At 35.6% G+C, this 13,309-nt stretch overlaps 1 protein-coding gene across 2 annotated transcripts; it reads right to left on the bottom strand.

Annotated features, from left to right (window-relative positions):
- Window positions 1-5,997: 5,997 nt before the first annotated feature.
- Window positions 5,998-12,205, bottom strand: LOC103491031 (protein DEFECTIVE IN EXINE FORMATION 1). Of its 2 annotated transcripts, XM_008450821.3 has the most exons (13): window positions 11,804-12,205; window positions 11,491-11,601; window positions 11,257-11,339; window positions 11,034-11,151; window positions 10,765-10,925; window positions 10,064-10,608; window positions 9,897-9,967; window positions 9,234-9,490; window positions 8,479-8,660; window positions 7,222-7,505; window positions 7,006-7,123; window positions 6,742-6,924; window positions 5,998-6,616 (listed from the first exon to the last, which is right to left on the bottom strand). In XM_008450821.3, exons 1-13 carry the CDS (start codon window positions 11,944-11,946, stop codon window positions 6,299-6,301), a joined length of 2,574 nt encoding a protein of 857 aa, XP_008449043.2. In that variant the 5' UTR covers window positions 11,947-12,205; the 3' UTR covers window positions 5,998-6,298. The 2 variants fall into 2 exon arrangements, with proteins under 2 accessions (XP_008449043.2, XP_008449053.1); XM_008450831.3 differs by lacking the exon at window positions 11,804-12,205 and having other exon boundaries at window positions 11,257-11,355; window positions 11,491-11,593.
- Between the last annotated feature and the right edge of the window lie 1,104 nt (window positions 12,206-13,309).

The raw sequence follows: 13,309 nt of genomic DNA, 5'->3' as shown, positions 1-13,309 counted from the left end.
CTCCTCCTCCTCCGTCCAGACATGTCTCGGGGCACGGTTTGAGATTGACATACTAAGAATGACAAATTACAAGAAATACATGGAGTACGTTAGTAATTTCATAATTTCACATTTAACAGTCACAAACAAAAGGCACGCGTACATTTCATATGCAACAGTACATTTTACAGGTGATAGAAATTCGCATACAATCGATGACTTGTAATATAAAATTGTCTTATCTAAGCGTTACGCAACTGCCAATTAGTGAACATCGATTCGGCTAGTTCGTCATGTCACTGAGACCACTCATTTGTCGTCTCAATGTAGTGAATGTCTTATGAAGCGGTGGTCGTCGCGTACATGGAGTCTCCCTCGTCCATGTCGTCAACGTCGTCGCAATATGTTATTTCTCTGTTGATCAAATTGTGGAGCAAGCAACATGCTAGTATGGTACGACACTGGACTTGCAGGGGATAGTACGACTTTCCACGAATAAACACGTCGTTGGGGGGACATTCACCTTTATGTACGTCCGTCTAACGCGCCAAGGCAATTCTACAGGTTGTAATAAACACGCCGATATAAGTGTCCTATACATTAAGCTCAAATACATTAAACTTGTACCATGCCCACCTCGAAACACTTCCAACGTTGATCATTGTAGTTGTTTGTCACCGGAACAGGTCTCTTTATCGACTCCTCGTATAGTCGAACGACAGCCAATAGTACAAGGTTAAAATGTCGCGATACTGTCTCACCGGACCGTACAAATTCCCTTTGAATGATGCGGTTCTTCACGTCATGGGCAAGGACGTGCAAGAACAATTCTACCATTTCCTCAATGTCGACAATCTCGGTGGACAAAAGACCAAATACAATCCGAAGTAAATGACATAGAATTGCGAATGTTCGCCTGTTCATTCGCGTGCTTTGCCGACACATAAGATCTAACTCGTGTATCATGCAAAAGTACGCAAGCTGCCTTATTCTATGGCGTGTATCGGACGGTATATGTGTGATACGCCTATTGTCGTTCATTAGTAGCTCCAACATTAGTAAGATCTGACGTTGGGCTAGCGTGAATGCAGTTAGGACGCCAATGAGTGTTTGTTGGTCCATTATAAACTATGTAAAGTTTCCTAAAAAATATGTACTAAGTGAATTAGTACAATATCCATATACATTGTGAAAAGTCCCTAATTAAAGCTTATTACGCACTTACTAATACTCTAAACTTAGTAATTTGTTAAACCCCCCTATAAAATATGCGATACATGACATGTATGAAATGTTTCCATCTTATGTACAAAAAGTTGTAACTTTACTTAAAACTTACGTACAAAAAACAAATAGCATATGTACAAATGTTTCAATCTTACTTCGTTTGTGTAACATAAAACAAATAACTTGTTTTGAACGTTATTTTAAAATACAGGTTGCATTCTAAAGGCCGTATGAAAATTGTAAGTACAACGTGTTATAGGTATTAGAAAAATCATATGTGAGAGAAGAACGTTATGATAAAAATATTATTTTCAAACTTTTTTTTTGGTATGTAAGAGAAGAACGTCTTTGGTTTGTAAGTAGTATGGTGTTAAGTTAATTGCTTTATTTGTGTTACTTAGAAGGATTATTAAAACATTGAAAACTTTTTTCATAAAAAAAATTGTGAACTTATAACTATAGTATGGTGTTAAGTTAATTGCTTTATTTGTCTTACTTACAAGGTTCGTTAAAACTTTGAAAACTTTTTTCATAAAAAAATTGTGAACATATAAACATTGGTATGTTAATTTGTTAAGTTATTTGTTTTATTTCTCTTAGTTATAAACATTGGTATGAAAATTTGTTCAAAGGGCGATTGTTGGACATGAAAGTTTAATTTAAATAGATATTGAAAACATACAATGGAAAGAAAATTAATATTATTGAATGTATATAAATGAAATGTCCCTCAAAATAAATTATTACAAAACAAATAGTCTATAAAAATATGTACATACATAATTTATAATGTAATGAAATGAAGAAATAGAACATGGAAGTTTAATGTACGTATGCCTAAGCCATAATACCTCTTATAAGTGTGGGATAACCGGGGACGTTCTGAAAAAAAATGAACAAGTTAATATACAAGTGAGGCCAAAAACAATATACTTTTTCAAATGCAACATAATTGAAAAAAAAAAAAAAGAAATGGAAGAAGTGCATACCTTGTATTGAGAATCACTAACCCAATATTGAAACGGTAAAAAAAACATTGAAAACAAAAAATAAAATTTGAAAACAAATGTTAAGCAACCTCAGTGTTTAGAAATCGGTTCAATAACTTGAACTAGATTTCATAGTGGTTGAAACATCAATTAAGATTGATAAAAAAACAAACAAAAAAATGCAGAAACACATGTAAAAAAATAGGCAGAAAGTAGGTGATAAACATGATACCAACGTATATAAATAAACTGTCCATAACATACAACATACTGGACATACAAAAGAGGACATAAACGGTGAGAGAACAACGCAGAAACTGAGAGAGAAGAAGGCATACAAACCGTGAGAGAACAAGACATACAAACATAGTGGACATACAAAAGAAGAAAAATATGAAGGAAAGAGTCATTTACCTATGAAAGAAGAAGAAAAATATGAAGGAAAGAGCCAAGCAAAGAGAAATGGAAGTGGTAAGTCATAAGCATAAAAGAAGGTTTTATATAGAGAGGATATGGGGATTAAATATGCAAATAAATTACCCAACCAAGAAAAGTCAGGAGAATCTCTGCAAAAGTAGGCTACAAGATAAGTCAAACAGCAGTCAAACGTAGATTTACCAAGCTATTCTGCAACCAAGTACACATGAAAAGATAAGAAAAACCATTGAAGAGACAAAACACAAATGAAGAGATTTTCCCAATATCGTAATATACATAATGAAGGGCAGAAACAACTTGAAGGGAGAGAAAGTAAACCAAACTAAACCCACACAAACAAAACCTATCCAACAAGTAAACCAAAGTCAAACAACAGTCAAAGTAGATATTGGAAGCTATTTTGCAGCCAAGTACACATGAAAAGATAAGACAAAAATTAAAGGGACAAAACAGAAATGAAACAAATCTAATTCAGAAGTAACTCCCTACCATGCTCGGGTAACAAGAAGCAACAGAGTAAACCAAACTAAACCAAACAAAGTAACCGAAACAAAGCAACCGAAAAAGAACAGAATAAGGCCAACATACATTTTTTAAGAAAAAACTTAACCAAAAGACAAAATGCAATCCCATATACATCAGCAATTAGTAATTAAAGTAGAACAGATTCCACAAATCAAGCTACATACATATATGGAAAACAAAAAATGTAACAAAATCAGTATATGTCAATCATGAAACTCATCATCGGCTTTGAAATTGGATTTAAAATAGTCCAATACCTCCCTACCAAGCTCGGCAACCATTGGCAGACAACGATGGTGTCAAAGCATCTACCTTATCAGTGAAGGAACAACACCAAGCCAAACGAAACATCCAGCTGCAACAATGGAAACTCGAGCGGCAAGGATTTTTTGTTAGGGTCGCCTTCAACAAAATTTATTTGGAGGCAAAACCCTATACTCCAAAAGGTTGTCGTGTTTGGAGCCAACGCCGTGGAAGGGTCGGCTTCAACAAAAATGACATACCCTTTTGAGAGTGAGAGAGACGGATGAGAGAGATGTAGATAGAGATTCGGCTACACGAAATCCTCACCAATCGGCGAAACGCAACGAAAAATAAATTTGCATGAAAACGGATCGAGGAAAAATAGAGAACGAAATAAGGAGAAAAAAAACTTTTTGATGAGGGAGAACAGAGGGTCGTCAGACGAAGGAGGGAGATGTTCAAATTGAGGGAGAACACAAAACGAACGAGGAAGAAGATGGATTGAGAGAAGACAGAACGAAAACAGGTCAGACCAGGCCTTGTAAAGGACACCGTGTAAAATACCAAAAATGTCCCGTCAACAATACGCGTAATATATTTGGTAACGCGATTTGGTATACGATCATTTAATTACTTGGGTACACGATCGTTTAAATTTGTCTACACGATCGTTTATATTTTTCTACACGATTGTTTAGATTTGGCTACCCCAAATCTAAACCATTTTTTTTTCAAAATTTGGTACACGATCGTTCACATTTGGCTACACGATCGTTTAGATTTGGAATTCCAAATCTAAAATTTGTTTTTTCAAAATTTGGTATACGATCATTTAGATTTGGCTACATGGTCGTTCACATTTGGCTACACGATCGTTTAGATTTGGGGTTCCACTTGAGACGTAAGCTTGACGGTCAACTTCATATTAGACATTCTCTCAAGATGCAAACCTTATCCTCTGGAAAAGCCAAACTCTTCCTCACCTACTCCCTTATTTAATAAAGAGGTTAAAAAGATATTTGTTTTAAAAATAAAAGATCTTTCTCATAAATATGAATCTTTTATCTATATTTTTTAAAGAAGATCTCGAAGATTTGATAGAGTGGCTATATATTGACGCGATTTTTTATTTGTGGTATCAGCATGTTGATCTAAGATGATTGCGATGATAAGTAAGGTGAACGACGAAGTAGTGATCAAAGTGGTTATTGTATAAAACTTTGAAAATTATTTTAAGAATTGGAAAGATTTGTGAGAATGATAATACTTATATGAAAAAAAAATAAGAATATCTATATAAAAGAATATCTATATTGATTAACGTGGTTAATGATTTTAGCCAATTAATCTCATATCGTTGTAGCTTTTGATCTGTAGGTCCATTAGATCCTTTCCTAGCTCATAAAGGATAATGAGATTTAATTGTATTGGTTGTAATTTAAAAAGTTCAAATCTACTTTGGAAATGAATATAATGTAAGTGTCGAACCAAAAACAAAATGTGTTGATTGATTTATAGCCTAGTTCCATATGTGTTTTATGATTTTTGTTATTGTCAGCGTCGAACCATCTACATTTGAATAGCCAAGCACACAAAAATTTGTGTTATACGGCATCATTTCATTTTCATTTCTATTGTAATTTTTATTTTCATTGTATTGATAGTTTAGACTCCATAGCCGAAAGACATAATTCCACCACCTACAATGAAAAGAAAGTGTTAATCATCAAATTATTTAACTTACCGTAAAATTAGACAATGGTGACTCCGCAGTATCCAAAACCGTGTCAAAATTTGTTTTTTCAAAATTTGGTATACGATCGTTTAGATTTTGGTACGCGATCGTTTAGATTTGGCTACACAATCGTTTAGATTTACCTACACGATCGTTTAGATTTTGAAAAAAAAATCGTTTAGATTTCAACCAAATCTAAACGATCGTGTAGCCAAATCTGATCATGTAGCCAAATCTAAACGATCTTCTAACTAACTCTAAACGATCTTCTAGCCAAATCTAAACAATCGTATACCAAATTTTTGAAAAAAAAATTGGGATAGCCGTGTACCTAATTATTTAATAATTCTTTTAATTTATATTTAATTTTTTAATAGGGAGACCAGACAATGAAAGAGGGAGAATTGATGGGATTTCATGAGAAAAGACGAAACACGGGTTGAAGACGACGATTGAGGGGAAGACGAAACACGCGTTGAAGACGAAACGTACGCCAGGTTGGAGGAGAAGAAAATCGTATTTAAGAAATCCTAAAACTAGGATTTCCATAAACCGTAGACCAAACGGGGGTTAGGGTTGGGCTAACCCAAGCCCACAGTACTAACCTTTCCCCCAAACAGCCCCTAAAGGTTCCAAATGAAATGGATGTTTTTTAAAATTTAGAGACTAAAATAGAACAAAATTAGTGAATTTTGATTTCAATCAACAAACAAGTAGGTTCATTTCATATAATTTTGAAGATAATTTTGCGCCAAATGGATTTGTTGACCACTGTGTTGGTGTAGATGTAGGTAAATCCCAACAAAGACATCTCTAAACAAAGTAGTGCAATTCATACAAGAATAACAAATGAAGTACAGGTCAGTAGAAGGACATAGATTGCATATAAATATATCAATGTATCGCCTACTTAATCCTTTTGATCTCGAAATCGACATGATCTTGCAACATTTTCTGATTGTATAACTTCCAGATATATGTTCATAAGAAACCCCACTACTCCATCATCAAAAATTTCCAATCCTAATCAAGTCCGAAGGGTCGGTAGATTAGATGAACAATCAACACTAAACACATGTATTACAAAAATTCGTGCATAATCCAGCTCTTGGTTTAGGGATACCTTGTCCATTCATGTTAATCTGTCTGTATGGGCCGGTGATCATAGGTTAGTGTTCCGGGAAAATGATGGCAATGGTACGGGCTCTTGTGGACGAAGGATCATGAGCACACCGAACATTCCAAGCATTGGGAGGACGAGAAGCCACTTTAAAAGCTTATAGTAATACATGTGGAATGTGAGGGAGAACTCGTCCGAAAAATAGAGTCCATTCTTGTCAACCATCTCCACCAACACAGTGCCTGTTGTTCTAACACTGACCGTCGGAAGTTTTATCCGGTGCTTTCCGGGTTCTTTGAAGATTTGGTTTTGTCTTATTTTTCTCTCTCCCTGGTAATTGCCGGGAACCATCAAGGTTGTCTGCAAGTTTTAGCATAATATTCTAATCAAAATCACGATTCCAAAGAGAATGAGTAAATTCTCAAAGAACAACTCCAAAGTGCAAAACTTGAAAAATAAAAGCACGGAGGTAGGGTTTGAATTACAGTGACGTTATATGGTGCTTGAGTCCCTGATGGATTTCTGTAACGGTCTACAATCTCAATCTCCACCCAGAAGTTCTTGCCTTCCTCGTCACGGTAGGTTCTCGATGAATGTGAAACAAAGACACCTTCACGGTTGTGCCGGACTGCTACATTGTTTCTTCCTTGATTATTTGATCTCCATGCCTAAATCAAAAGAAGTAATGTTAAGTTTATGTGGGAGAGTGAGAAAAGAATTCAGCAAAGCAGATTGAGATCATCATATACCTTGAGAGGATGATGAGGAGCAGGAGTGGAAAAGCAGAAAACATTTCCATTCATGGTGGAGACAATGAGATCAAGATCATCACCACCATCAACATTGTCAGCGAGAACCATGCTATATCTGTGATGGAAGAAAGCATTGATAGTGAAATCTTGAAGAAGGGAGAGCAAAAGAAGATATTTGGTCACAACACCCATAGGTTTTAGAGAATATCTTACGAAGTCTCGCCAATGTCGATAACATCAGCACATGATGTAGGTCCATCAATGAGATATAAATACCCATCGAACGATGATGTGACAAGAGTAAGCCCCTTCTTTTTGTCATCGCGTTTATTCAGATCAACAAGAAGAACTTGATTCATCACTCTTCCATGGGTTCTATAAGGGTAAGGACGAACAAATGAACCATCCTTGCCACTGAGAACATATATATTTCCTGATACCGTCGGCACCACCACATCAGTATGACCATCCCCATCAACATCGCCAATGGATGGACCCTGAGAAAATAAGTTTATGCATAAAAACAATGCTAAATAAATACTGGCCTATAAAAGAAAATATCAGATACTGCGTGTGCAACAAACAGAGATCTCCAAGAAACAGACACACAACTCCAGATCAATAACCCAGTATAAGGGACTGTTTGTATTAACTTTCTAATTAAGGGCGGCCATCAATTTCAGTTGGAAGCCTAGATTGAAAAATTATTCTTAAATGCAAAAAGATTTTTTAAGCACTTAAAAAGTGAATCCAAACAGGCTCCTAAATCCCAACACTCAACTCACAACGATCTTTTGACCTCTCTCTCTCTGCAATAGCTGGTTCTGTCATTATCATTTTTTTTTTTTTGTCTCACTTCAGCACTTCTCAACGTTATTTATTTATTACTTTTCTTTTTTGTATGAGCATTAGGAAAAAAATATCCATCTCAAAACAAGCCATCTATCTCAATTCAATTTCTCCAAACAGTAGGATTCAGCAGTAAACCACATGAACCTATGATCGATATCATGGCTGAGAAAAGCCATTTCCGATCATTGACTAAAACAGAGCTCAAACTCAAATAAAATAAAAACAGAAGAAAAACACAAGGGGTTAATAAATGAAATGAATTCCTTCGTTTATTTTTCTAAATTTGGATGAAAAGAGTTTCACCATCTGAAAAGTTAGAATGAAAGTAACTTGGAGTACAGCAGCAAATGATATAATTGAAATTCAGTGAAAGATGCAAGCTCGATCTAAACATTAGCCTTCCTATCTCAATTTTCCCTAAACGAGCGTCACCTCAAGGTAGTGTGAACAGAAGACATAACTCTACTTTCTATCATTTTGCAAAATTGCACATTTTGATAACGTGTTAGCATCCAAGTATCCATGATTCATCCTAGGTCATGCATGAATGTTATACCAGCACCTTGATGTTGGCATCCTTTCATGCAGAGAGTAACTAGCAAGAAACAGGAGGTTCACCTGCGGTATAAGACTCTTTAGATGCACTTCCCAAATCTCTTGACCTTGAGCAGTCCAAGCAGCAACATTTCCGTGTGTATCAGCAGTCACAAGTTCAATTTTCCCATCATCATTGATATCAGCTGCAACAACAGCTCCCTGAATATCAGCCATTTCAAGGGGAAATTTTTCTCTCACCTTGCCTGCAAAAATAGAAATCAAGATTCAAATTACAGGAAATTAGGAAGAGAGGTTACTCGTGGAAGATTGCAATTTGAAGAACGCGTGAACAAATTTAATAATTAGGTACTATGAACCAGCAACAGCAAGCCATGGGCTGCACATGCAAGAATGCACAAACAAATTTAATCAGCCTACTATGGGAAAACCAGCAAGGCCAGGGGCCCATAACAGAGGACGTACTGAAAATTAGTATACTATTCAAGAGATAAGTGTCATCTTCTAAAAAGGAGGAAGAAGAAGGTGTACAGTAAAAGCCTGCAGGGGGTAATGAAGTGCTAAGCATCAGAAAGATAATTTAAAGATGAGAAGAAACAACCACAAGCTACTTTAGGTTAGGCCAGTACATTATTTTGAAGATAAGATATTCATTTAAATCTTTTCCAGTTGACAAAGTGTATAAAATCCTAAAACAGGAAAAACAAAAGGGAACCAAAAGAAAAACCAATTATATGTTCCCCAAATTTATATGCTTTAGGAGCAAATTAAGAGTACACATATATAAAACAATAAAATAAGTATTCAGAATTGATTACCAAGATGGTCCAAGACATAGAACAAGCCAAAGGATGTGCCAACAAGAATATCCAGATTCCCATCACCATCCAAATCGATGACTGTAGGGGAGGAATATATATAAGCACGAAAGTTTGCAGAATCTGTGCTCAAGTCTAGTTCAGTCGTCCACTTCACTTGCTTTGTATCCAGATTGAAAACAACGATGGCCCCAGCTACATATTTCCCAATATCAACATCACCCAATTCTTTCTTGTGCTCAGGGTTATCATAGTACCTATTATTATAGAGGTCATTAATTTCCTCCATAATCAATACCAAAATAATAATTGAAAGCTTCCCCCCAACAAATGCACACACACAGAGACAAGAAAAAAAAAGACACATTTGTAATTGCCAAGGGAAATGAAAGTAGACAGTCTATTTACACCCAGAGCATTATAAAGATTCCAAGTAAATATACCAAGTTCTTGACCCCCCCAAAAAACACTGCAAAAAGTGCATGGATGTACATTTGAATATACACATCGAAAAACTTAGTCCAAATAAAACATAAAACTTAGAAGTGTCCTGATTTGAGTTTCCTCAATCATTACAATCTAATGTCTGAGAAACTCATTACAATCTAATGTGTGAGAAACAGGAAGCACCAAAGACAAGAGACAGTATCGAAGAGGACTCACTCGTGATCAAAAAAGTATGAAACAGCTATAATCATTTCAGATACCCCATCGTTGTCAATGTCAGCTATGACCTGGAAATTAGTGACCATTAAAAGATCGTTACAATGAGTAATATGATTAGTAAGGAATCACACAGAACTTCATTTGAAGTATAAGAGTTAACTTACAGGGGTGCACAATAAATGTGCGTCAATATCCACATATTCCTCCACTTTTGCATGCTTAACCTCAGTCCACTCTTCGTCTCCCCACATGGATTCATCAACATAATCATCATAATCATAATTATACTCATCAGCCAGCTCATCATTCTCACGGAATATCTCAAATGATGAATCAGCCTCTGCTTCCAAAGGTTCCTCATTTTCAACTGTGGCAACATGCTCATCTCCACTACCATCTGCCTTGGACCTAGAACCATCTTCTTGAGATTGTTTGGAGTCACTAACTTCCAGAAGTCGTCTACTTGTCCCAGTTCCATTCTTATTATCGAGTATTCCAGTTGTAGCATTCACAGAAGGATTACTGGCTAAGCTTGTAGGCAGGACAATACCCGGTTCAAGTTTGCTGTCATTCACTGTACTATTATTCACTGTGTCTGAAATATTCGACATATGAGTTGGTATTGTAGACGAAGTATTTAGTTCAGTCACACTTCCATTCATTGTGGTCTCAATAGTATGGTTTAACTCTGGAACGCTTCCATTTGTTTCTACAGGAACAATATTTACACTGTGATGTCAGTTGCCTTATCTCACGAGAATCATAACATTGTTTTCAGCCATAAAATTCAATATTTACATAGATGAACAGTAGATTTCAGAGAAAGTAAGGCAAACTAATAGTCCAATGGATGATATATACTCACGAGAGATTGATTTTGCCTTATTTGCTTCTTTGACAAGTTGTTCGTCATCAACATCTGGATGAGACCGGTCCACTGGATCAGGATTTAAACTCACATACCAATTCTTGCGCACACGACGACGCGGTATCTCTAACTTGTCTGTCATCATATATCCTGACACCCTAACAACAATTGACCTTTTTAGGAGTATATATACGCATCCTTTTTAGGACTGAACTATAAAAAATGTAAGGGATGGTTTGTGTGTGAAAGGATGCAAAGCTAAGCACCTGAAAAAGAGTACTTCCCCATTGTATGTGGCCAAAGCTATTTCCCTTACACCATCTTTATCTATATCATATAGAAGAGGACTAGCATGCACAGTCGACTGATGGAAAGCAGGCCACCCTAATAAAAAATGCATAATTTAGGCTGATAGCTTGGTTCAATCCACATGAACATATCATCAACCAGATAAATTGGCATTCCCCAAAAAACAACCACAACTTTTACCTGGCATTTTGTCTCCATCAGAACCTTCTAGAACTTCAAGATAGTGAACAAAAGATGGAACCACTATCTCAAGTTTCCCATCACTGTAAAACAGATAAACTAGAAAAATAAAGCTTAGGTAAAGAGGTCGCACCCCAAGTGTAATTGTCATAGCATTAAAACTGTAAGTAATCCTTTACACATTGGTTAAGCTTCATGCCAATAAGGAATTTACTAGTGAGAGGCTTACTATACCTATTAATATCAGCGATCAAGGGGATAGCATATATGCTAGAACTCACTTCTGTTTGCCATCTTAGCTCCAAATTCTTTGGACATTGTGTATTCAACAAAGCATCCTCATCTCTAAAGAAAAGATCGAAAGTAAAAAAAGTCAAATCTTTAAATTGAACCGAATCATTCCCCCAAAAACCCTCCAGCCAATTTCACAGCAACCAAACCACATACACCAAAAATCTCGATTCCAATTTAATCTCAAATAACTAACTTACTGCAGGTCACAAAAGACGCACAATGAAAAAATTTAAACAAACGATACGAAACTTACATCTCAGGATATCCAAGGGCATCGTCGGAGGCTTCTCGTTCCCGAAATTTGTTTTTATTAGCCTCCTCCTCGCCGTGAATGCATTTCAACGGAGAGAAGAGAATGAAACAAATGAAAAGAACTGAAATCACCGAGAATTTCATGAATCTGCCACCACCGAAGCCTAAGGAACAAGAGAAAGAATCGAAAACTCGAATTCGACTAAAAGATCAATGGAAATTGAGGGAAGGACGGCCTTGGAGACCCTCAATCGAGACTCCGCAAGATGAAACGCAAAACCAACAAAACATGAAATTGCCAAAAAATGATGTGTGTAATTCCAACTGCAGTGGCGTCTTTCCGCTTTGCGACTATGAAATGAAATGAAAAAGATTTTAGAACGAAAAATTTTGACTATTCTATTTTTCTAATTTGTGGGGTTAATTGGCATTATTAATACCTCTAATTTTTATATCGTCATGATTTCTTTTATTTTATCTAAGGAAACAACACACACACACACACACACACACATATATATATATAATTTTTTCGTTCTAGGTAGTGTAAGATATTGAACTTCTACCCTCTAAAAATGAAAGTCAATGAATATCATCTGTTGTGTTCACAAACATCCATCTTTAATAAAATGTATCTCGTTTCTGCTTTGTAAAACATTGTTTCAATTCTTACTTTCACAATTACGATGGAATGACTTGTGGGATAATAATTATGATTCAAAAAATTGGTTTGATTTTTCTATTTTTATTTGAGGATACTACGTGATGGTGGTTGGAGGATCAAATACATTAATTTCCAATCATAAATATCTTAAACGTTGAAAGATTCAAGTTAGTTTCTATCCTCTGTAATGTTCTATATTTACTTTTTAATTTTTTTTTTTAAAAAAGTGTCGATTTATAAATTACAGAAGATAATATACAATACTATGTAACAAATTAACATTCAAATTGATGAATGATGAAGAAGGAAAAAATGAATAGATGTACATCTTTTAGGTCACCTGGGTGGAGGTGTATAGTTTGCCCTATCAAAGCATTTGGGCTTGGGTACTTTAGATTTTCTTTTGGGTGTTGGTAGGCTATCCACCTTTGGTTTGATTCTTACGGGAGATCGGCACCATTTTTCAATTTAGCTTGAACTTTGGTTAGAACGTTATATTCTATAACAATTTACTATCGTTATTAGTTTGAATGTGAATAATTCCACTCCAGGTTGAAAATTGTCTCCATACTAATGGAACTTAGAATTGATATTCTAACTTAAAGAGAATTGGTTGATCTCTTCAAGCACGTATAATTGATTGTGATTGAGTTTGGAAGAGAAGATCGTGCGACCTAACTTTCTTGTCACTTAGAAGTATTTCTAATTATTGGTGCTTGGAAGTTCTTCCCCCTTAGGCATCTTGTGGTGACTTGGTCTAACATTCTCTGATTTAAGAGGTTATATTTCCAAACATTTTTTCATTATTTGGCTTGGGATTTAAAATTGATTGCACATGCATGA

Source organism: Cucumis melo, chromosome 8 (genome assembly GCF_025177605.1).
Source record: "Cucumis melo cultivar AY chromosome 8, USDA_Cmelo_AY_1.0, whole genome shotgun sequence".
In the NCBI taxonomy this organism is placed as follows: domain Eukaryota; kingdom Viridiplantae; phylum Streptophyta; class Magnoliopsida; order Cucurbitales; family Cucurbitaceae; genus Cucumis; species Cucumis melo.
The sequence above is the reverse complement of the archived record's forward strand: the minus strand, read 5'-3'. Positions and strand labels throughout refer to the sequence as shown.

Bases quoted from the DNA above. Each gene is read 5' to 3' on its own strand.
- LOC103491031 (XM_008450821.3), bottom strand. From the start codon at position 11,946: ATGAAATTCTCGGTGATTTCAGTTCTTTTCATTTGTTTCATTCTCTTC. The intron at 7,506-8,478 runs GTGAACCTCCTG...TTATTTTCTCAG, and splicing joins TAAAGAGTCTTATACCGCAG to GGTCCATCCATTGGCGATGT. The intron at 6,617-6,741 runs GTAATTCAAACC...TAAAACTTGCAG, and splicing joins AAGCACCATATAACGTCACT to ACAACCTTGATGGTTCCCGG.